We start from the raw sequence: 24,617 nt of genomic DNA, 5'->3' as shown, positions 1-24,617 counted from the left end.
AATGAGTACCGTGACTTCAGAAGTTCAAGGGGCCTAAATGCATCATTTATCATTACTTGACCTAGTGTAGTGATTCCCTGTCTTTCCCAATATCTCCAAGGGCCATCCCTGCTTAGATGCGGAAATAATCCTGAGTTCCAAAGTAGAGTATGTTGATTATACCTTGGAATACTCTGATTTTTCTGTACAGAGGACCATAGCCCCCAGATGTCTTCCAATATTTTGTGACCTGATGCCTTAAAAAAACATTTGTCATATTTCCTCAGCAATACCCCGTATGCTTCACTCCCAAGGGCCAGCTGATAGATAGAAGGGATATCTCCCTGGCTGTACATAGTATCCTCTGGGAAAAAGAGTATAGCCATTTCTGTAAGCAGGCAAGACCTAAGGTTTGGTGTTCCTAGCCCACCCTTTTCCTGGGGAAGAGACATGTATTTATTAGATCTCCTCACCGTGTCATATTGCCAGACAAAGTTCATAAAAATAGCCTCCATTTACTTGATTAAAGTATCTTCTATTTTAAAGGGAATGGACCTGAATTTATATAAGATCTTCGGGAACATTGACATTTTAATAACATTAACCCTACCTATAATTGACAAGTGGAGAGTATCTATTCTTTTTAGGTCCTGTTTCATCTTTTCCAATAGCGGCACAAAATTGTCTTTAATGATGTCCCTTGGCTGAGCATTAATTGTTATACCTAGGTATATTACTGAGTCTACATATCTATCATCCCGTTTGACTATATTTCTTGAACATAATACCTGCATCTTCGCCACATTTAAGCGGTATCCGGATAGCCTCCCAAACTCAGAGGTGATACTAACTATTCCCCTCATGGCACTGTCCGGGTCCGTAGTGGTTATAGCTAAATCGTCCGCATATGCAAGGACTTTGGTGTGGAATCCGTTAATAACAACTGGCTTAATACTGATACTATTCTTTATAAGAGTTATTAGGGGGTCTATATATAGTGCGAAAAGGATGGGTGAGCACGGACACCCTTGTCTCGTGCCTCTCGTTATATGGATCTGCCCAGAACTCTCACCCATAAGCTGAATGCTCGCGGTTGGATTAAAGTACATAGCCTGGATTGCCTGCAGGAATCTGGGACCAAATCCTCTATCTTCCATCACTCTCCACAGAAAGCTCCACCTAACGCGGTCGAAAGCTTTTTCCGCGTCGAGGAGGATCATTGCGACCCCCCCTCCCCGGCAGCATGGATGTCAAACAAAGTGATGGCTCTTCTTATATGGTCAGTCGTACCCCTGCCTGGGACAAAACCATGCTGCCAGGGAGAAACCAGAGTCCCAATAATTCTCCCCAGCCGTGTCGCCATGATTTTTGCATATAATTTATTGTTGCTGTTTATTAACGATATTGGCCTGTAGGAGCCGGGGCATTCCTTAGGTTTACCTTTTTTATGGAATACCACAATATTGGTTTTGGTCCAAGATTCCAGTATAACTCCGGTGGTCATAACCCCATTGAATAGATCCAAGAGGAGAGGCGCTGTTTCTTCCTTCAGGCACTTATAAACCTCCAGGGGTATGGCATCGGGCCCTGCTGCCTTGCCTGCTGCTAAGTCTTGTAGTGCCTCGGATAGTTCGTCCATAGTAATACTCTGCTCCAAGGTTTCTCTCTCACTAGAGGTGAGTTTTGTGCCCATTTCCGGCCAGTTTATACCCGGGTCGTCTATGTCCGACTCTTCCTCATATAAATCTTGATAGAATCTCCTAAAAGCTTCCAGAATCTCAGCTGGTTTGTTGAAGGTTCGGTCCCCTTCTTTGATTTCAGTGATAGTATTTTTAGAAGTAGCCTGCCTTTTCCGTAAAGCTAAAGCCCTGCCTGCCTGTTCCCCTGTTTCATACATTCTGGCTCTCTTGGTTTGATATTCTGCTGCAGCTTTTTTAGCCAATTGCCGCTAAATTTCTGCCTTCATGCTATTCAGCCGTTCTAAACTCAGAGTACCCTGATTCCCATGACATACATCCCTCCTATGCTGTTCCTCTGCCTCTGCCAATTTTGCCAACAGGCATTCTCTCTCTTCCTTAGCTCCTTTCCACATCCGGCCCATATAACTGATTGTCTCCCCCCTCAAACCTGCTTTAAAACTATCCCAGACAATGACACGGGAGGCACTGTATCTATTCGCGTCAAAAAAAGACTGGGACCAGTTCTTTACGTGTTCTATATAGTTGCTGTCCACTAAAAGCTTTCTGTCAAAAGTCCAGGGTCTGACTTTTTTCCTTTGTTTGTTAATGGTCATTAAGACAAGGGGATTGTGATCTGATATTAACCTAGGGAGCATTGCTATTTCCACATTAGGGAGATGAGTAGCCGATATCATAAAATAGTCCAATTTTGTGTGCTTATTGAATGGATGTGAGAAATATGTGAACCCGGGGTCATCTTTCTTCATGCTTCCCCACACGTCCCTCAGCCCATGGGATTGGATTATAGAGGACACTGCTCTGAATACCCGGGGCTTGCGGCCTGTATATGGGGTATCACTTACAAAATCTGCTGAGATATTGAAATCACCGCAGATTACTATAGGTGCTGGCCAGTTAGTTAGTTCCCTCTCTATGTAATCCATCACCCCCGGGTCATACAGGTTAGAACCGTATATTAAGCATAGAGTGATGCCTAGGTTCATTTCACATATTGCCCATCTTCCCAATACATCGGCCTTAGATCTTTTTGCTCCCCCCAACCCTACCCTGCCTATGATTGCTAACCCCTTTACCGTTGATGTCTGCGAGGAACAGGACAGAATTTCATACCCCCTTAAATTTAGCCAGTGTTTCTTTTTCCAGGGTAGGTGAGTCTCTTGTAGGCATACGATGTCAGCCCCTATTATTTTGATATACTCCTCGAACCTGCCCCTCTTTTTCCAATTGTTCAAACCGCCTATATTTAGGCTTACTACCCTAATCCTAGACATAACCCTGTAGGGAACGTAGCCATCGCGCTAACCAGTCGGATATCCTCCTGAACATATCATGAATATACAATTCTTCTTTAAACATTTCAATTATATTAATATACACATTTATTGCATGAACTTTATTTTCTTTTGCTTTTTCCCCCCCACCCCACTCCAAACCTCGTCCCCCCCCCTGACCCCAGCCCCAACCCCCACCCAAGCGGAGCGCGCAGACTGAGTCTGTGAGTGTGATGGATGCAGCACAGCAGTGGACACACTACAAACGACTTATTAAACCCCACCTCATGATCAAACCAAAAACCACCTAATCGTGACACCGGAAAATCAATAAAACCTTAACTCGGAAGTCATACCCTGACCCTAATAACCTGTATTCTACCCCCCTTAGACTTCATCATTCTTTTTAAGCAAATCATTTGAGAACTTAGTAGGAGGGCACACTACAGGTAACTATATTGAACATAGTCTGATACTATACTGAGTCCAGATACTCCCGAGCTTTAATTTCTGAAGAGAAAGATATTGTCTTGCCCAGGTGAATTACCTTTAGCTGGGCTGGATTGATAAGATATACCTCTATTCTTTTGTCCTGGAAAGGCTTGATTAATTGTCTTAATCTCAAACGCCGTTCGACGGTGGTGTGGCAAAAATCGGGCTTTACGAAGAAGGAGCCCCCCTCGAAGGTTCTTTTGGCATCCGGCCTCGCCTTCTCTGCGATGGATTGTCGCAACAGAAAGTTACCTATGTAGATCAGAATTGCTCTGGGCTTATCACCTGCTCTAGCATTCTGCCTCAACTTAAACGGTGTCCGATGCGCCCTCTGGATTTCAGTGGTCCAGTTCCACCCAGCAACATCTGGAAAAGCTTTCTCGAAGATTTTAACTATGAAGGCTTTGACATCCTGCCCTTCAATTCCTTCCGGAATCCCAAGGACTCTGAGATTATTCCTCCTTAGCCTGTTTTCTAGGTCCTTCAGCTTCCACTGGACATCCTGTGCTTGTGCTCCGAGAGATTCCACTCTGCTCGTGGCGGCAAATGCCTCCACTTCAGTGGCGACTATCCTCTCTTCCAGATTTGAGACCCTATCTCCCACATTCACACAGGCTTTTGAAAGCTTTCTGACCACTCCTTTCATTTTTCTCATTGCTGCTTGGGCCTTGAGACTATCTGATCGTGTCTCTTCTCGGTGCGCTGTGATTCCTTGATGAATTGATTCCATCATTGTCATCATTGACATCATTGAAAGTTGTGTTGTCTCCTTATTCTGTGTTTGACTCATCCCCTGATTTGAGTTTCCTTGTAGCGAGGTTGTTGGAGAATGATCCCATGTTAACTCTGCTTGATCTCTTAGAGGAAACGTAGTTTTAATAGTCGTTGATGGTACCCCCACCTCGAGGTCGCTCTCTGACTCTGGATTGCTGCCGTCGATGTCAGAGCTATGCAGCTCCTCATCCTCTGACCAATCAGCCTCTTTTGTTACGGAGAAGAAGCACTCACTGGGGGTCTTCTCTTTTTCCTTCTCCTTCTCCCCATGGATTGAGCCACACTGATTAGTGTTTGTTGTTAGTCGTCCTTGTATGCCCGGGGCCACGGTGATCGCGATAGTCCCTTTCAATAGTTCACATGTAGCCGGAGGAATAGAATGATCCTTAAACCCTCCTGAGGTCTCTCCCAGTTGACCACCTTGATCGTTTTCGCTGTTGCTTAATGTAGCAGAGGGTGCAGCAATCTGCACTACCACACCATCTAGAGACGTGGTTATCATGTCATTAACCAATATACAAGCGTTACCTTCATTACCGGGTCCCTCATCAGCCCCCACAGTCATTAAAATTGACAACGCCGAGAGGGCCGTCTTGCCCTGAGCACCATTAGAGACATCGTCCTCACCGCCAGTCTCCAGGTGTGGCTGTGACTGCAGTTGTAGTTGTGACTGTGGCTGTGAATCCGACTGTAGCACAGGCTCAGTCTCTGGCTCAGGTTCAAGCTCCTCATCCTCTTCGGCGGCAGGCAATGATATAGTTGCCGCTACTGGGGCCGTTTCCGTTGTTTTTAGCTTTTTTGCCTTATCCTTCCGATTCATCAATTCTACTACACTTATAGTGGCAGTGGCTGTAGCAGCGGCTTGTCTGGTTCTGACAGATGGGGGCCTCATCTCTTTGGGGGTGCCCTGCCCTGATGTCGGTTGTTGTCTTGTCCGAACCCCAGGCTCTACTTCGAGTGATACTGCCTCGGCACCAATACTGTTTACAGGAACACTCACAGCGTTTATAGGATTGTCTATGGGATTGTCCATTGCGCCGGCATTTTCAGCTACGTTTTTCTTTTTGGTCGACGGCTTACCTCCGGTGTTGGTTTTCGGGGCCATCCGTAGAGAGAGCTGCCGCTTCGCTCTAGTCTGCTTCCTGTCTCCACAGCCTCTGGATACTGCTCTGCTATTGCCGCTGCCTCTGCTCGGCTCCGCCAGACCTGTACTGCTCCGCCCTCTAGCTCCGCGAACTCCGCAGGAGAGCCTGTCGGCCAACCCGATCCTCAGGAGTAACGTAGCAACAACCCTCAGCAGTCCGGGGGGGAGTGCCTTGCGGTAAGGAGCGGCCAGAAGCATCCAAACCGCCGTGCTGGATCTAGGCGTTTCCGAACAGTTATTCGCAAGCAAATCATAACTCGCATTTCTCCATAATTCTTTTAACTTAATCGCTCAAGCCGTCTCTTCATTGAGCGCCCGTAAGCCCATAACATACTCGTCAGGAAACTCTGGCATTAAAGAACGAGTGTTTCGAGGTTGACCACAGCCGTGTCCACACTGCTAGCGCTGCTGCTCAGCCGTACTTCACGGCCGCCATCTTGCCCCGCTAAAGCCAGCCTACTGAGGCAAAGTCCAATGCCTTAACAGAAACCATCTAGCTGTCTTCGGTGGCTCTGAAACCCTTGCTGCTGTTCAGTGAAGGTCTCTTGGGGCCTGTTCCTGCTTCTTAGGAGACACCCTTCATTTGGCCTAGTAGTTCATATGAAAATCGCACGGTGCCATCAGCCTGCACCTTCAGATCCCTATGACAAATCCTTCACCAGAGAGTTCAGTAGTTCCAAAGGGAACAAAATGCGTTTCTCTCACTGCTCCTACAGGTTGTGAGTTGTTTGTCCAAAGGACTTAGCTTCAGAGGCAGAAAACATTTTGAATTACACAGATTATCTCTGCATGTTGCCAATGCCACATTCTGTTTTGGCAGTGTGTCCATGCCTTCTGGCAGCTGGCTAAGATGGCCATAAGCAGTCTTCCTAAGCCCTGCTCGAACTAGATAAGTGATGGTTTGTATGCCTACAAGCAAATCCTGAAGTACTGCCTGAATTCTGCTGACACAATGGCTCGATTTGTTATCTGACTACAGTCTTTTACAGATATTTCCAAGTGGCAGTGATGAACATTCCATTAGTTAAAGAATGGTTCGTCAAGGCGAAGGCTGACTTCTCCCTGGAAGATTTTCAAAATAGCCACGCCATAGCACACTCACTGGGCTTGGCCTTCCAAGTGAAGCCATTCCTCCATAAGTACTATTGATTTCAGGGCTTCTCAAGGGGGCTGCCCTCGTGATAAATTCCACCTATCCAGCATGTCTGACCCCTCCGTAGCGAGCGTTACTACTCCTTTTGTGCAGGACTGGACCTAATTGACACCAGCAATATAAGCAGCTCCATCTACACTGGATCTGCCACCTCGAATTCTCTTTGACTCCACCCCAGTCCCCATTCCTCTCACCTCCTCTAGCTTCTGGTATCAGAACGGTCTTCCACTTCACCACCAACTTGGAGGCCATCATTACAGATCACTGGAGTCTTAATGTTATTTGCTATGGTTATGCCCGTTCTTTCTGCTTTTCACCAACAGACAACCCCTCATTTGAATGAAAGTGCTCTCTGGCACACAATTTAATCCTGCATTTGGAGGTATTGGTCCTACTTAAGTAAGTGGAGGAGAGCATCACAGGATTTATAAGTTGTATATCCTTATTCCCCAGTAAGATGGATGGGTCAAGCCTTTGGCGAATGGATCTCTTCGTTTTGAAAGGACCAGTTCAAATTGTACCCCCGAGATAGAGGTTGGACCTCAGTGCAGGGAATTGATTTCTGCCTTTGAATAATCAGCATGCTTACTTCCATCTGCCAATGCCCCCGCCCACAGGTGTTACCTTAGATTCACTGTGGGGCTAATCCGACATTACCAGCTGCAGTTTAGTGTTTGGAATGTCCTATATGAAGGCTTTTCCTCCTTGGAGGGTTGGAGATGTTTGGGATACCATTTAGATGTTTCTGTTTGGACTCTGATCCGATTTCTGCATGTTTTCTGCCTGCTGGGCTGTAGTACCCTATAACAGATGGAATACTAGGGCCCTTCTTTTGTGCCTAAGACAGTAGTTACTGTAACATTATGGGAGTATATTAGCTGAGGTGCACATTTCCAACTGTGTTGTCACAGACCTCCATTGTTTTTAAAAAAATTTTTTTTTTAATTTATATCATTTTGCAAGTATAAAAATACAGTGGTACATTCTCATGTGGTTAAACATACTTAACATCTCTTGTCGAGAACATAAAACAGGTGGTACTAAGAATTACGCATAGTCTGGACAACAAGCATAAGCTCCGGAATCCAAGGGTCCGATCTATCCAGGGCAAACCAACAGTACAACATATGCAATAGAAGCAGGACAACAAAACAAAATTTAAGAAGGACTGAGGAAATGAGAGATAGCATATTAATCACAGAGGCATATATTGTCACATCCAGTAGTAGTTTGTAGCGATTCTGTTCTATACCCCGTACTATATAAATCACAGCTGTACAGGTATTGCTTTAGCATGTAGTAGGATGTAACCCATCGTAGCTATATCATGACAGGAACAACCTCACCCTCCCCCTCCCCAGCGACCAAAGCAGAGTTGAGCGTTATTTCCTCTGAGTCCGATTCTGTGTTGCCCAGAAGGTAAGTTTTCAGCGGCCCCCATATATCTCTAGGTCTACTGGTCAATGGTTTTGTTTCAGCATAAATTGCATTTTGCTACTGACAATATACAACATCATTTAGCCAGTCCTTAAACTTCGGAGCCCTGCCCCTTCCACAACGGCACGCCAACCGTCGCTTGGCTAATAACAGAGCCATGTCCATAAACTTTCTACATTGCTTGGGTAGTGGCATGGTGTATCCCAGCAGCATCATTAGGAGGTCTCTATCCAATGTGATCCCTACCATAACCTCAAGGGCCGCTTGCACCCGAGTCCATTATTCCCACACCACAGGACACTCCCATGCCAGATGTATAAAGCTAGCTCCTGTACCTTTACACCTTTCACATCTGTCGTTGTCAGACAGCTTGAACCTATATTTCTTGGCTGGAGTGTAATACATTCGCTGCAGGAACCTATAATGAATAATCTTGAGTCTGCAACTAGCTGATATGTTTGCCGTAATCCCACAACAGTATCTCCACTGGGCATCAGACACCTCCTGTCCCATATCCTCGCCCCATCTCACATGAGCTGAACCCCCAATCCCTTGTTTCAGTGCCCTGATATCCCCATACAATCTAGATACCAAGTGCATTCCCTCCTGTAGCCCTAGCATGCAGTGCAGCAGGGAGAAATACTCTGGCTCCTGAGGAAAGTCCGGCAGGACTTCTCCCATCCCTTGTCTCAGTCGTGCATAATAAAAGATATCGAGCGGTGTGGGATGTATATCTTTAAAAAACGATTCCCTAGTGCGAAACTGCCCCTCCAGGAACAAGTCACCCCAAGTAGCAACCTTGAGGCGCTGACACAGTACTCTGAACCCCTTTTCCTGTAATAGCACCATTTTGGGATGATAAGTCAGAGGCATCCGTGCCAAATAGAACAGCTGTAATTGGAAAATCTTTGCTATTCTTTCCAGAGCATCTATCGTGCATGTCACGGTTGTGGACGGTGTCTCAATGACTGCAACGGAGCCATGGATAAGGCCGTTTAAGGGGAGGGGGTGTGCCACCCAATCCTCCACCGCTATTTGCTGCATGAAAGGCGTGGGTGCCATCCAATGATAGGCGTAATGAGCCTGTGCGCTCAAATAGTAGCTTTCAAAATCAGGAATATCGAATCCGCCCTTGTCATAGGGCTGTGCCAGTAACGACCATCCAAGTCGTGGTTGCTTACCACCCCAGAACAATCTCTGTACGCAGTGTTTTGAAGAAGAAGGCACCCGGATGATATGGGATATTTAGGAAGAGATACAAAAAGCGTGGAAGGATCACCATTTTAATAAGCAAAGCCCTCCCAGCCATGGACAACGGCAATGATATCCATTGTGTAACACTGGAGTTTAGCTTAGTAATCGCAGTGCCATAATTAAGCCTAAGTGTCTCACCCCTTTTCTTAGATACTTGTATCCCCAGATAGCGGAGATCAGAATGACACCATTCGGTAGGGTAGTCTATGGGGAACTCTGAAACTGCAGGGGTAAGCGGAAACATTTTCGGTTTACCCCAGTTGATCTGCACCCCAGATAATCTGCAGAACACCAAACATTCACGCAACAAGGGGTTCAAATTCTGCTGCGGGTCTACAACATATAGTGTTAGATCATCAGCATAAAGTGAGATCGCAATTTGTCGCTGGAAGCACTTGAACGCACTATGACGATGAAGTTGACGTATACAACATGCTAGCGTTTCTATCGCTATGTCAAAAAGTAGGGGGGATAGCGGGCACCCCTGCCTGGTACCCTGCGTTATAGTGAGTGAGGTGGAAAGGCGTCCATTTATAAGTACTCGGGCAGTAGGTTGAGTATAAAGGAGTTGTACCCAGGAAATAAACAATTTAAGAAATCCCATTCTCTGCAGAACTCCGAATAGGTAGCTCCACTCCACCGAATCAAACGCCTTTGAGGCATCTAAAAACACCGCAGCAGCCGAAAAGTCAGGCGCGACAGTCTGTATTAATGAAAAAAGTGTGCGTGAATTGTGATTCGTAGATCTGCTAAGGACGAATCCTGCCTGATCCGGGAGTATAATCTTTGTCATGAGAAGGGACAATCTGGTAGCCAGTATTTTAGCTAAAAAATTTCCATCACAATTTAATAATGATAGGGGCCGGTAAGAGTCGCAAATTGCGGGATTTTTTCCAGGCTTCAGGAGGGACGTTATCACTACTTCTCGCATCGACCGAGGAAGTATACCAACCTAAAGCGATTCCTCAAAAACCTCGCGTAGCACCGGAGCCATAATGTCAATGTAGCATTTTATAGAATTCCGCAGGCAATCCATCAAGCCCTGGTGCCTTTCCATTCTTAAGGGACATGATCGCCTCTCTGATCTCGTTTAATTCCAATGGGGCGCTGAGAAATGTCCTATGCACATCACTCAGCCAGCATAATGCCATATCCTCCATGAAGTCATCAAGCCTCACCTCTCCCACATTCTGCGTAGTGTACAATTGACTATAATGTGTCACGAATATGTCTAAGATCCCCTCTGTGTCCTGACACATCTCTCCCTCTGGCCTGCCTATTTCCGAGATACAGGTATTGAAACGTGGGTTTCTAGTAAGTTCTGCTAATGCTTTCCCTGGCCTCTCCCCTTCGCAATACCTCCGTGCCACCCAGTGACGGCCTCAAAACTTAGCTTCCTGTGCAGCTTCTTCTTCATACTCTGATAACTTGGTACGAAAGTCCTCATGCGCTTTCCCTGTTCCCCTGTGTATCATCAGCGCCTCCAACCCCCTCAGTTCCCGCTCCAAGATGCGTATTTTTCTCTGTACATCTCGTAAGACCCCAAAGCTCTTGGAAATACAATACCCTTGTACCGTAACTTTAAATGATTCCCACACGACTTCAACACCATCCACCGACCCCTTGTTGCGGGGGAAAAAGGCCTCTATCTCCTCCCCAAGTTCAGTCCTGAACACCTCATTTAACAATGCGGTGGGTTGCAGACGCCACGTCGGTCTAGGTCTATCATATCCGGGCAGCCGCAACTGCACCCAAACAGGACAATGATCAGAATATGTTCCGGCGAGATGTGTCACCCCCAACACATCGGTACCTAGACCTCTGGAAATAAAACAATAATCACGTCCTGCCCACAGGGGGTGGGCAAATCGCCAACTATCCAGCAGCCTGCCTTTTTCCACAATTCCCTGCATAGCCTCTCTACACCTATTATGGTAGTGTGCAACCCCATCAGCTCTATCCTTTGTAGGGTTCATGGCTACATTAAAATCTCCCCCCCCCCCCCCCCCCCCCCCCCAAGACAATATGCCTCGACCCAATATTCACTATACGACCCACAATGTCATAAAAAATTCAGGCGTGTCTACATTAGGGGCGTAACAGTTCACAATGGTTATAGTATCAGCCCCTAGTCTTCCCCATACTACCACATATCTCCCATACGGGTCCAGGAAGTCTCCTAATATCTTGAATGGTATTGACTTTTTGATCAATATGGCCGTGCCTCTGACGTATGATGAGTACGATGAAAAAAGTTGGACATTGCCCATCTGCTAGCAAAGGTGTTGTGGGACTGTGGATGTATATGTGTCTCCTGCAATAATGCAATATGCACCTGATGACTCTCTAAATATGCCAAAACTTTCCTACATTTTCTCGCATTGTTCAGCCCTCGTACATTCCAATACATGATCGTCACTGTCGATTCCAAGCCAGTCCCCGCCATCCTAGGTCATGCGCATTATATTACAATTTAGTAACACAAGAAAACCACCTGCCTGCCCCCCAAAACAGTGCATTCAGCAGGACCACATTCAGTACCTTACCGACTAGTATACTTTAAAGGTACCCAACCCCTCCACCCCCTCCCACTGGTGCATCCCAAATATGCCAGCCAGAAAACACTCCCCTCCCCCCGACAAATCAAAACCATACTGCAATAGGGGTACACCCATAGGGGTTGCCTCTCCAGGTGACGCACCAATACCTTGCTACTTGTCAGGGAACCACTTAGTCTAGTTAACCCCCAATATCAGCAAAGGGTGTCCGGTTAAAGGTACAAAACAATCTACATCCCCCCCACACCTCAACTGAAGAATAATTCAACATTATCAGGTAGTGCCACCCGTGTCTACGTGTGCTGCCATACATTACAGTTGTCCATTGTCCGCAACGTGTATAGCACCATCACACCGTCAAGCAGTCATCCTCGCCTCCACAGGCGACAGCAGGGCAATATTGCATACGTTCATTCAACATCCGACAGTGGCGCTTCTTCCAGCTCCTCCCGGTCTATAGGATCGTGGTTGCGACGTTTATGCATTTTTAGGAACTTCTTCACCGACTGTGGCGTCATATGTATTGTTTGTTTTCCCTGATGTGTGATGCGCCGGCGCGCAGGGTATAGCAGTGCGTAGTCCAACTTCTCTTGTCTAAGCTTCTGTTTCACTCCGTTGAACTTCTTCCTCTCTTCTTGCACCCGCATTGTGAAGTCAGGAAATATAGTAAAGTTGACACCATCGCAATTTAGTTTCTCTCCCCACTCTTAAAACTGCGTCTCGATCCCTATAATTGAGAAGGCGCGCTATAATTGGTCGAGGAGGTGCTCCCGGAGGCCGCCTTGGGCCCAGCGATCTATGCGCCCTCTCTACTATAAATTGGGCAGATAGTATTCCCTCATCGGTTACCGCTATCAGTATTTTCTCAACGTACTGTTCTAGTCGCCCTGTGTTGGTACTCTCTGGCACTCCTAAAATTCTCACATTATTGCGGCGACTGCGAGCTTCAATGTCCTCGTTCTTGGCGTCTATTATTCTCAGGAGTTTATCCATTTGAGTGACAGATGTCTTCAATTGTTCCGTAACTTCCGCCGAGTCCGCAATCCGCTGTTCTGCCACTTTGATTCGGGTATCGTGATTATCCAATTTGCGTGCAATATTGTCCATACGTGTTGTGAGCGGGTCTACCTTTCCTGCTATCATCGCAAAGCCTTGCCGCATTTCCGTGAGGATAAGATGCATATCACTTTCAGAGCTTGTAGGCCTGTCAGCCAGCACCTCAGGTGCACTAGCTGCCTCCTCCACAGGTGTTTTTTTCGGGTTACGTTTAGCCTCAAACGTGAGTCGTGGTTGCCGAGTGTCCAGCCTGACCATGGCGTATCTCCAGTGCCCACCGTACGGGGCTCTTGGTTGTCGTTTAGTATAGTATTTGAGTAGTGTAGGTTAGTCAGCTACTCACCCCCCTATGGCCGGCGATGACTCTCCTCCTGGAGAGCAGTCCCTTCGAGATCTTGCAGCAAGTCTTAGGCTTCCGCCTCGCCTATACAATACTGCCACGCTTGCGGAGTCGGTAGGCTGCAGCAACCAATATATTAACAGTCAATGATGACCAAGGTACTACAGTCATTAGCGGGTAGGTAGTGTCTCCCCACGTTCATGCCCGTGGAATATGTCGTCCCCAGAGCTCTGTCAGGGATCAGCGGCCTCATGCAACAGTGGTCTCCCGCATCACGCAGCTATGTATCCTCAGCTCTTCATTGGCCTGTGACTTCACAAAAGCAAAGGAGGAGCGCATGTATCTCCGTGGTTGTCAGGAATATAACTCCGCACATCCAAGTTGAAGCGCAACTCCCCCAACCCAAATGCTCTTCAAGTGTTAGTCCTCCTCGTGAATAGTTTTCTCTGTAGGCGACATTAGAACATGGCCGCTGCCATTATCTCAGCCCCTGTAAAATCGGCACTTCATCTCCTATCTGTCCCTGAGGACCTAGCATCTGCCGTGGCAATGGACTTTCACTACAATACGCTGAGGCTAGGCAGCACCGCCTCCCACCTCTTCAGACTGGCATGTAGGATACGGCACAATAGTCCAGGCACCTCACTGTCCCAAGGCCTGCACACGGCAGTAAAACCACGGCGCTCACAAAGCCGCCGCTCCCCTCTTCACGCACCACACGGCTGCACAGATCAAGCCTCCAGCTCGTCGGTGCCCCTCGAGAAACTCGCGTCTGCCTCAGGATGAGGGTCCTCCACCACCTCGCTCTCACTCCACTCGACTTGCCTGATGGCACCAGCGCTCTCTGTCCGCAGCAGCCACCCGTCTATTGGAGCAGTCCAGGTCTCCGTAATGGCGGCCGCCTGGACGGCAACGTCAATCAGTCCCCCTTCACACCTACGTTGTTGCGGGCACCCAGGACGTCTTCACCGAAGACCATCCTTCCGCTGCACAGCATCAGCCTCTCTTGCCCCCTCGATCTCCAAAAGTGCCACCGCGCGAGGTTTCAGCCATACACCCCCGCTCGGCCTGTTTCCCTCGTGGAGGCCGTGGCGCTCTCGTAGCCGCCGCACCCCGCACAGAGTTCCACACCACCACAGGGTCACGGTGCAGGGACGTTGCCAGCTGCAAATTTCACCGTAATTCCTGCAGGAAATTCGAAACTCCTAGTCCGCCTGCACCACCAATATCGTAGCATGTAAGGGCGACACTCAATATCGCAGTAGGGGATCGTAGAACCAGGATAATTAGAGGATATTTAGCCAGACAGCGGGAGCCTCACTAATCCGCGGCCATTCCGCCGTGCGCCACCTAGCGCCCCCAGAGACCTCCATTGATGAATGTGCCCCTCCAATGTCACTATAGGTCACCCTACATTCCTCTGCAGTTGTTGGCTAAATTTGCTATGAGCTTCTTGTTGACATGGGGTGCTAATCTGGGCAAGATGGTGGCACAATGCCTTTGGTCTGTATCAGAACTACTGCACATAAAATGTGTTAGTGTTGGGCAGTGCCGCTTCTCTGAAGGTATTTCTCTCTTCCATCTCAGAAGCACAATCCCAATCCAACTTTCTTTAATCACAGTCTTTATTGAATGGATTTTAACTGTAGTAAAGCCAGAACAGTTCAGTATTAATTTGTCCTACAATGTATGTAGTAAGATTCTACCCTGCTTTTCTTCAATTACTGTAGACCGTGAGTGCCACAGTTTCAGGACTGGTACCCTTATCAGTATATACAGTACACCCTGTGACTAGTCGAACCTCAAGGTCTCACCCAGTAAACTATGCTAAACCCAAGGACACTTCCTGTTGCTCCACTGCAGGTCCCACTGCAAATGGTAAAGGGCCTCCGAACAGAGTCAAAGAACACACACCGCTCTGTCTGCTATCATTATGTATGGTGGTTGTGCTTCCTTACTGAATTTTAACTAAAGGGAGACTTGTTTTGCTGTATAATAGAACCAACTATATTAATATATATATTTGAGAAGGATCAAAATTAGGCATACAGTCCAGGCTTTTTCCTATTTCTGTTGTTTACTGTAAGAGTTGAGGGTTGGTGCATTATGTTTATATTGATCCAAGTGTCATATCGGGTTACATAACTACTGTTGCTTGAATCCTGATGTTCCCCATTTCTTTTTATTTTCCCTTTTCTTCTAGAAATGGTGTGTGCTTGGGCACAGCATTCAGTGATATCTCTAGAGGCTTCGGCATGGCATACTTTCCAGCAATCAGCCTGTCCTTCAAGGAATCTGTTGCTTTCAACTTTGGGAGCCGCCCATTCCGATATCCTTTTTTCAAAGCAAGACTGCTATCAATCAATCAATCAATCAACACATTTATATACTGCGCTACTCACCCGTGAGGGTCTCAAGGAGCTGGGAGGGGGGTGGGGGGGGGGGGGTGCTGCTACTGCTCGAAGAGCCAGGTCTTGAGGTGTTTCCCGAAGGTGAGATCGTCCTGGGTCATACGTAGGTGTGCGAGGAGGGAGTTCCATGTTTTGGCTGCCAGGTAGGAGAACGATCTTCCTCCGGCTGTAGTTTTTCTAATCCGTGGGACGGTGGCGAGGGCGAGGTTGGCTGAGCGGAGCTGGCTGGTGGGAGTGTAGAACGAGAGGCGGTTGTTGAGGTATTCGGGGCCATGTCGTGGAGCGCTTTGTGTGCGTGGGTGAGGAGCCTGAACGTGATCCTCTTGTTGATGGGGAGCCAGTGCAGGTTTTTCAGGTGGGCGGATATGTCGCTATGGCGAGGGATGTTGAGGAAGAGTCGTGTGGAGGCGTTCTGTATGCGTTGTAGTCGTTTCTGAAGTTGGGCGGTGGTTCCTGCGTGTAGGGCGTTTTCGTAATCCAGGCGTCTGGTGACGAGGGCCTGGGTGACAGTCTTTCTGGTTTCGGTGGGGATCCACCGGAAGATCTTTGGGAGCATGCGCAGGGTGTTGAAACATGATGACGAGACGGCGTTGACTTGCTTGGTCATCGTGAGTGAGGAGTCCAGGATGAATCCTAGGTTGCGTGCATGGTCCGAGGGTGTTGGCACAGAGCCCAGAGCTGAGGGCCACCAGGGGTCGTCTTAGGCGGATGGGGATTGTTCGAGGATGAGGACCTCCGTTTTGTCTGAGTTCAACTTCATGCGGCTGAGCTTCATCCATTCTGCGACGTCTTTCATTCCTTCCTGTAGGTTGGTTTTGGCGGTGGCTGGGTCTTTGGTGAGAGAGAGTATCAGCTGTGTGTCGTCGGCGTAGGAGATGATGTTGATGTTGTGTTGGCGTGCGATGGCGGCGAGGGGGCTCATGTAGATATTGAAGAAGGTTGGGCTGAGCGAGGAGCCTTGGGGTACGCCGCAGATGACCTCGTGGCCTCCGAGCGGAAGGGAGGGAGGCGGACTCTCTGGGTTCTGTTGTAGAGAAAAGAGGTGATCCTGTCCAGGGCCTTTCCTTGGATCCCAGTGTTGAAGAGGCGGGTTATTAGGGTGCGATGGCATACGGTATCGAAGGCTGCCGAGAGGTCTAGGAGGATGAGGGTGGTTGTTTCTCCATTGTCCATCTCAGGGTCCTGATGTCGTCGGTGGCTGCGATGAGGGCAGTCTCGGTGCTGTGGTTGGCTCGGAATCCGGACTGGGATGGGTCGAGCGAGTTGTTTGCCTCGAGGAAAGCTGTTGGCTGTTTATTGACGGTCTTCTCGATGACTTTGGCCGGGAAGGGAAGAAGTGAGATGGGGCGGAAGTTCTTGAGGTCTTTGGGGTCCGCTGTGGGTTTCTTCACCAGGGCTTTAATTTCTGCGTGCTTCCAGCTTTCGAGGAAGGATGCTGACGCGAATGAGATGTTTATGATGTTCCGGAGATGGGGTGCGATGATGGTGTCAGCTTTGTTGAAGATATGATGGGGGCAAGGGTCCGAGAGGGGGGTGTAAGTGGATGGAGTTCATGTCGTTGGTGGTGTCTTCAGTGCTGGTGGGGGTGCAGGCGTTGAGGGTGGAGGTGGGGGTCGCTGGTTTGGTGACTGGAGGCGAAGTCTGGGGTCCGAAGCTGTCGTGTATATCTGCGATCTTTTGATGGAAGAACGTGGCGAGGGAGCTGCAGAGTTCTTGTGACGGTGATATGTTGTTGTTGCTGGTGCTGGGGTTGGGGAGCTCTTTGACGATGTTGAAGAGTTCTTTGTTGTTGCGGTCGTTGTTGTCTAGTCGCTCTCTGAATGATGTTTCTTTGGTGGTGCGGATCAGCTGGTGGTGTTTGCGGGTGGCGTTCTTTTTTTTTTTTTTTTTTTTAAATATATTTTTATTGCAGAGTTATAAACCACAGGATACAATTAGTCAGCCAGTTCACTCGTGACATCCCCCCGTTCAGTAGTAAAACACAGATCGTACACAGCCATTCAGCCCGCATCTCGGAGGCCGGGCGGCATAATACTCCACTCAAGAGGAAAACATCACGGTGCACGTCCCATTGGGACCATGGTTGATATGTCGTTTTACGTATCTGCTTTTACCCCCCCACCCTCAACATTGCTCCCGTCAGCCATCCCAGTGGTGATCAGTGGTACCGCCCCTGTCGGGACCCGCCCCAGGTGCTGTATGTCTATCCTGCCTGGCCGCTCCCCCCAGCCATTCCTCATTCCACGCAGTACCCCACCAACCTATTAATTCCAAGGTGCCCTGGCGGGCCACCATCCATGCGGCTTCCGACCCACCCCAAACTCCCATTAACCAACCCCCCCCAACCCCCCCCCCCCTGGCAACTGCTAAGGTGTATGCCTCGTCCCAACAAGTTGGATGGGTCCATTACAGTGCGGGTTATGATACTGTTTGTGTTCGCCCCGCGGTGTCCACCGGCTTAAGTCTCACCGTCCTCATCTTCCACCATAGAATCACGCAAGGCCTGCACCACTAACTCCCATGCACGTGCCGCATCCAATGCCTTCTCATTCCCCATCTTGACGGCCTGCTTCATCCGGAGCACACTCTCGCAGTCAGACCACCGCAGCAATTCATTCTTCCATCTACGCAGTGAGGGTCCCCCCCTGGACTTCCAATGCCACGATATTTCCCTTTGCGCCAATATCAGGCCCAGATCAATGAATTTGCTCGTCACCTTGGTGTGTTTGGTGTGCGGGAACCAGAGCAGCAGGCATGCCGCCATATCGAATTCCACCTCCCTATCAGTCACTTCGTTCAGGAGGTCCCCTACCTCCGCCCAGTAGGCCTCCAAGTGCGTGCACCCCCAGAACAAATGGTCCATGTCCGCTCCCAGAGACGAACACCGTGGGCATCGGGCATCTGGTACCTGAAAGTACCGCTGTAATTTCTCAGGGGTTAAGTAGGCCCTATGAAGCACATAGAAATGTACTTGCTGAAAGCGCGCATTTCTCGTGCCCTTCCACGTGCGCCGCAGGATATGGCCCCACGCCGTGTCCGGTATGGGCCGGCCCACACTCTCCTCCCATTTAGACTTGAGCCCCTGGAGCGGTTCCAGTCCCTCGTTCAGCATCCTACCATGGAGGCACGTCACAGCTTTGAACGTGCCTGCCGCCATTACCACGTACTGGCACGCCATAGTCGTTGTCGGTTCCATGAGTCCCCCTTTCCAGTGCTTCTGTATGGCAGCCACCACCGCCGCGTGCAGGAGGAACCCCCCGTCGGGCAGCCCAAACTGGTCCCGGAGCGCTTCGAACGGTGCCAAAGCCCCGTCTATGTATAGGTCGCCTATTACCTGTAGTCCCGCCTCTTCCCAATCCAGCAATGGGGACCAATCCCCCCCGTGCGGCAAGGCCGTCAGCATGCCGATCGGGATCTCCGGAGCATAAGGCCGCGAGGCCTTCGCTCTCCGAAGGCTTCTCTGCCAGCACAGCCGGAGTGTCCGTTCCTCCATAGTGAGGCCCCGCAACTCAAGCCTCTGTTGCATGATAATATAGGACAGTACGTGGCGTTGTATCCCCCGATCCCGGTCCACCTCTGGACCCCGAAACACCCTAGCCACGTTCTGCGTAAGGACCTGCAACTGCGCCGCTAGATAGTACAGCTCGAAATCGGGCACAGCCATGCCCCCTTCTATCTTGGGGCGAAGTAGCGTGCTCAGGGCCACTCTTCGGCGGCCTTGCCCCCATAGGAAGCCAATAATCATTGACCTCAGGTCTCTGAAGACCCCCTGAGGAATCCAGACAGGCAGCGTCCGGAAATAGTAGAGGAAGCGGGGGAGCGCCACCATTTTTAGAAGTGCGATCCTACCCAGCACCGTCAGCGGGAGGGTCGACCAGAAGGACAAGCTGCCCCTCAGTGCCCGGACACATCGACCAATGTTGCCCTCCAATAGGTCCGCAGTCGCGTGGTAGATGCGGACTCCCAGATAGGTGAAACAAGATGGCTCCCAGACCACGCCTAAATCGCCGCCGGGGTCGGGCGATCCCGCTCTCAGTGGAAACACACAGGTCTTCGCCCAATTGACCTTAAGGCCCGATAGCCGGCCAAACTCCGACAGCAGGTCCATCGCCCCGTCCAGTGCCCGCGCCGTGTCAGCGAGGTACAGGAGCAGGTCATCCGCATATAGCGATATATAGTGCCACTGCCCGCCGCTGGCTATCCCCGCGTACCTGTCACCCGACCTCGCCTGGACCGCCAAAGGTTCCATCGCCAGAGCAAACAATAGGGGGGATAGGGAACACCCCTGTCGCGTGCCCCTGCCCACCGGGTACGCCGCAGACACCAGACCGCCCAAACGCACCCTCGCCGTCGCCGAGGTATATAAGACCCTCGTCCACCTGCGGAACCCCTCGCCCATGCCAAACCTCTCCAACACTCCATCCAGGAAAGGCCACTCTAAACTATCAAAGGCCTTCTCAATGTCCACGGACAGGGCCGCCGGCGCTCCCTCCCCGTCCAAGACGGCGTCCATTATTCCCACCAGGCGGCGAATATTCAGCGCCGTGCTCCTCGTGGGTATAAACCCGGCCTGGTCCCTGTGTACCAAACCCGTCATGTGTGGGGCCAGCCTGGTGGCTAGAATTCGGCTCAGAATCTTGTAATCCACCGTCAACATGGATAGCGGGCGATAGGACCTTACATCCGTTGCATCCCGGCCAGGCTTTAGGAGCGGCACAATCAAGGCCTCTCGCATGGACCCAGGCAATTCCCCAGCCTCAAAAGCTTCCGTATACACCACCAGAAGCCTGGGAGCCAAGCTGTCCACATACTGTTGGTAAAATTCAATCGGCAGTCCGTCCACCCCAGGCGTTTTGTTACGGGCCATATGTTTGATGGCCACCCGTATTTCTGCAAGCGTGATCGGGCCGCCCAGCTCCCTCGCGTCTTCTTCGTCCAGGACCGGAAGCTGCCTCTCCCCTAGGTATTCCGCAATGTCCTGAACCCCCACCCCCAGCTGACTCTGGTACAATTCCTCATAGTACCCCCTAAAACATTCCAACACCGCTGCCTGGGAGTACACCATCTCCCCCCGCGCATTACTAATGCTGAGGACCGGGCAGCCCCTAAGTTCCGGGTTAGCTAGTCTGGCCAAGAGGGTGCCCACCTTGTCCCTTTCCGCATGTGCCCTGATGATATACTGCCTGTAGTCGTAGCACCTTAAACGTTCTGTCTCGGTGGCAACCACTTCCTTCGCTTCCAATAACTGGGTCTGCAAATCCGGCCTAGCCGGCCTGCGGCGCTCCAGGTCCCTCAAAGTCTCTTCCGCTTTCATGAGTGCATTCAACACAGTCGTCCGAGCATTTGAAAACCTACCCAAACACACCCCTCTCACCACCACTTTCATTGCATCCCATTCAGTGGACCTACTCGTGGCCGTGCCCTCATTCACTCCGAAATAGCTATCAATGCCTTGCTGGACCGCATCGCTGAACACAGAATCCTCAAGCGTCTCCGGCCGAAGCCGCCATGTTGGTATCGCTGAGCGCTCCCGCTGCCACTGAATATGTACCAATAGGGGGTTATGGTCTGAGATGGTCCTAGCCAGGTACTCCGTATGAGAGATCAATGGGGCTAGGGACCCACCGCAGAGCACCGAATCGATCCTGACATGCAGATCATGGAGAGCAGAATAAAAGGAGTAATCCCTGGCGTCCCTGTGCCGCTCCCGCCAGACATCCAGCAACCCCCATCTATCCTGCCAGTCCTTCCTGTGCGCGGCCAACCTGCGCACCGGGGAGTCCACCAGGGGGGGATGGGACCTATCCAGAGCCACATCCGTGATCGAGTTGAAGTCCCCCCCTAACACTATCGGGCCCGCCAGGAAAGAGGCCAAGGACCCCGAGAGGCCATCAAAATACCGAGCTTGATCAGCGTTCGGTGCATACACACAGCAGAGAACCACATCCCGTCCATATAACCTCCCCTCCACCGCCACAAACCGGCCATCTGGATCCACCATTTGATTCAACACTTGAAAGGGTATCCCCGCCCTCACCCAGATCAACACCCCCCTGGCATATGCCGAGTAAGTGGTGCCAAACACCTGGCCCTGCCATCTTTTCTGCAAAGCAGTGCACTCTTTTTTGGTGAGATGAGTCTCTTGTAGCATAGCAATCTGAACCCCCCTACGCACTAGGTACGCATGAACTTTGTGGCGTTTTATCATAGTTCGTAGCCCCCGGACATTCCACGTCAGGCATTTCAAATTAGGTAATGTCCCCATTCCAACTTCGAGCAGTCTGATTCAAATAACGTAGGTTCACAGCCCCCCCAATGCAGTTGCCCCCCCCGAACACACCCAGAACAGAAAAACTCCCCAAACCCCACTCCCCAGGACAGAGCACACGAACCCAATGTCAGCCCCCATCCAAACCTTGATCCAACTTCCCACACTCCTACCCTGTGGTCTCCACCACAGTCGGCCTTAAGGGCCCAAGGGGGGTGAGTCACCGCCGACCCCAGCTAGCGGAGCCCGCGCCCCGCGTCTTCATCCCCTACTAAGCACTCAGCCCCCCAACCCGGCAACCCGCCCTCCACCAACAGGATACCACCCTACCATGAAGTCTCAATCAAGTCCCAAGGCAGTCTCAGCCGCAAAATATGCCATCCGATGTCTGTGGGGTCACTATCGGCCCCTTCGAGCTTTCCGCCTCTGAGAGTTCTCCTCCCGTTCTGCTGCCTTCCCCGCCTGAGTCCGATTCTGCCAATTCACTGGTCTGTTGCGACCCCGTAATGGCCGCCGTCACTGCGAGTGCATACCTCTTCTCCGCCGCCATTTGAGCCTCCCGTTTCTCCCGCTGTCGCCTGTTGCGGGACCTGATGCGCTGCGATTGCCTCACCCGGGGCGGCTTAGGTTGATCTCGCCTACTTTTATGCGATCTGTCTGTCCCCGCTCTATACAGCTCCAGCCATTGCCAAACTTCATCCGGAGTCTGAAAAAAGTGCGTAGTGCCATCCATTATGATCCGCAGCTTGGCCGGGTAGAGCAAGGAGTACTGGATGCCTTCCTCCCTGAGCTCCTTCTTCACCGCTAGGAACGATGCCCTATTCTTCTGGATCGCTTGGGTGTAGTCCGGGAATATCGTGACCTTACTGTTCTCCACCTCATATGGGCCCGACATCCTGGCCCGCTGGATGAGGAGATCCCGGTCCTTGTAGTGGAGGAGCCGCACCACCATCGGTCGTGCGGCGGGCGAGCAGGTACCCGGTGAGCTCGCTCCAGAGTGAAAAAAGGAGTAAGCCCCTCCGGCGCTACCACAGTCAAGTCAAGTCAAGTCATAGAATTTATATAGCGCACTTCATACCCAGAGGGTCTCAAGGCGCTTAGGGAGGGGTGGGGGATTACTTGTCAAATATCCACGTTTTAAGTTGCTTTCTGAATGCTAGGTGGTTCTGGGTAAGGCGAAGGTAAGTGGGAAGGGAGTTCCATGTTTTAGCTGCCAGGTAGGAGAAGGATCTACCTCCCATGGTGGTTTTGTTGATGCGAGGTACAGTGGCGAGGGCTTGGTTGGAAGATTGTAGTTGGCGGGAGGGGGTGTAGAAGGACAGTCGTGTGTTGAGGCATTCTGGTCCGATTTCGTATAGTGCTTTGTGTGCGTGAGTTAGGAGCCGGAAAGTGATCCTCTTATTGACGGGAAGCCAGTGGAGGTTTTTCAGGTGACCAGAGATGTGTTCTTTACGCGGGATGTCTAATATGATCCTGGCTGAGGCGTTTTGGATTCGTTGGAGTTTTTTCTGGAGTTTAGCAGTAGTACCTGCGTAGAGGGTGTTTCCGTAGTCCAGTCGGCTCGTGACCAGAGCGTGGGTGACCGTTTTCCTAGTTTCGGTGGGGATCCAGCGAAATGTTTTTTTGAGCATGCGCAGAATGTTGAAGCAGGATGAGGAGACGGCGTTGACTTGTCTGTTCATTGAAAGTGAGGAATCCAGGATGACGCCTAGGTTCCGTGCGTGGTCTGTCGGGATGGGTGCTTTTCCAAGGGCTTCCGGCCACCAAGAGTCGTCCCATGCGGAGGGGGATGTACCTAAGATGAGGTACCATATAGGCCACCGCATCCTCCCCTTCAATCCTTTCCGGCAGGCCTACGACCCGCACGTTGTTCCGTCTATTGCGGCCTTCGGCATCCTCCGCCCGTCGCTCCAGCGAGTCCAACCGGGCCAATATATCCGTGATCCTGTGTTCCGCGGTCACCACCGATGGCTTCAGGTCCAGCAACAATTGGTCATGGTCCTTGACCCTGTCCGCTAGCTTCGCGTGGTCCGCTCGTAGCAGCCCCAGGCCCGTGGCCACTTGGGCAATGTCCTGGTGCAGCGCCTCCTTAGGCTTCGAGTATGGCATCCAAACGCCGGTTCAGCCGCTGTTCCTGGCCCAGCTCCGGGGAGGGAATCTCGCCCCGCCGGGTTGATGTCGCCGAGTCCCCCTCAGCACGCTCCTCGGCCATCGACCCTCCGATCACCGCCATTCCAGGGTGCTGCGTCACAGGCCCAGGAGCCCGTTTGGCGTCCGCTCTCTTAGTTCAGTGCCAGCCCCCTGGCACCGGGCAGTGTTCAATGTCGCCACCGATGCCCCCGGGAGCAATGACCCTCTCGACGAACTTCGTTCAGCTGACCCCCTCGGTAGCCTGAGGGGGGAAGGATGGGTCCCGGGACGGCGGCCAGCGAGGGTCCCCAAGATCCGGGCGAGGCAGGTCAGCGTCCCCTGGTCTCTGGACACAGCACCGCTGATCCCAGTACTTCGAACAGCCGATTGCAGGATCTCTTGCCAGTCGGCGACAACTCGGCTCAAAGCGAAAGTACGGGGCCGCCCAGCCTCCTCGCCGCCATTTTCTTCGCACCCTCTGCAACACCTCGGTCGTCTCTTCGGCTCGATCTCCTCGGGGCCAGTAGTCCCCCAGCGACTCTCCGATCGTGCCCGGCTGTCCCCTTACACTTCAGAGGGCAGGAGCGTCGTCTCCGGGTCGCCCAGGGTACCGAAAACAGGAGAATTAGCGGGATTCCGCGCGGAGCTGC

At 50.9% G+C, this 24,617-nt stretch overlaps 1 protein-coding gene across 1 annotated transcript in view; it reads left to right on the top strand.

Annotated features, from left to right (window-relative positions):
• The window catches only part of RNF123 (ring finger protein 123), a 2,099,603-nt gene that overhangs the window by 450,684 nt on the left and 1,624,302 nt on the right, over positions 1-24,617 (top strand). Inside the window, exon 10 of the mRNA XM_086938772.1 lies at positions 15,362-15,487. Coding sequence (XP_086794898.1) covers positions 15,362-15,487 — 126 coding nt within the window. The remainder of the gene's footprint in view (positions 1-15,361; positions 15,488-24,617) is intronic.

This window comes from Lissotriton vulgaris, chromosome 9, assembly GCF_964263255.1.
Source record: "Lissotriton vulgaris chromosome 9, aLisVul1.2, whole genome shotgun sequence".
Classification (NCBI taxonomy): Eukaryota; Metazoa; Chordata; class Amphibia; order Caudata; family Salamandridae; genus Lissotriton; species Lissotriton vulgaris.
Note: the sequence above shows the minus strand (reverse complement) of the source record. Positions and strands in the feature narration are given on the sequence as shown.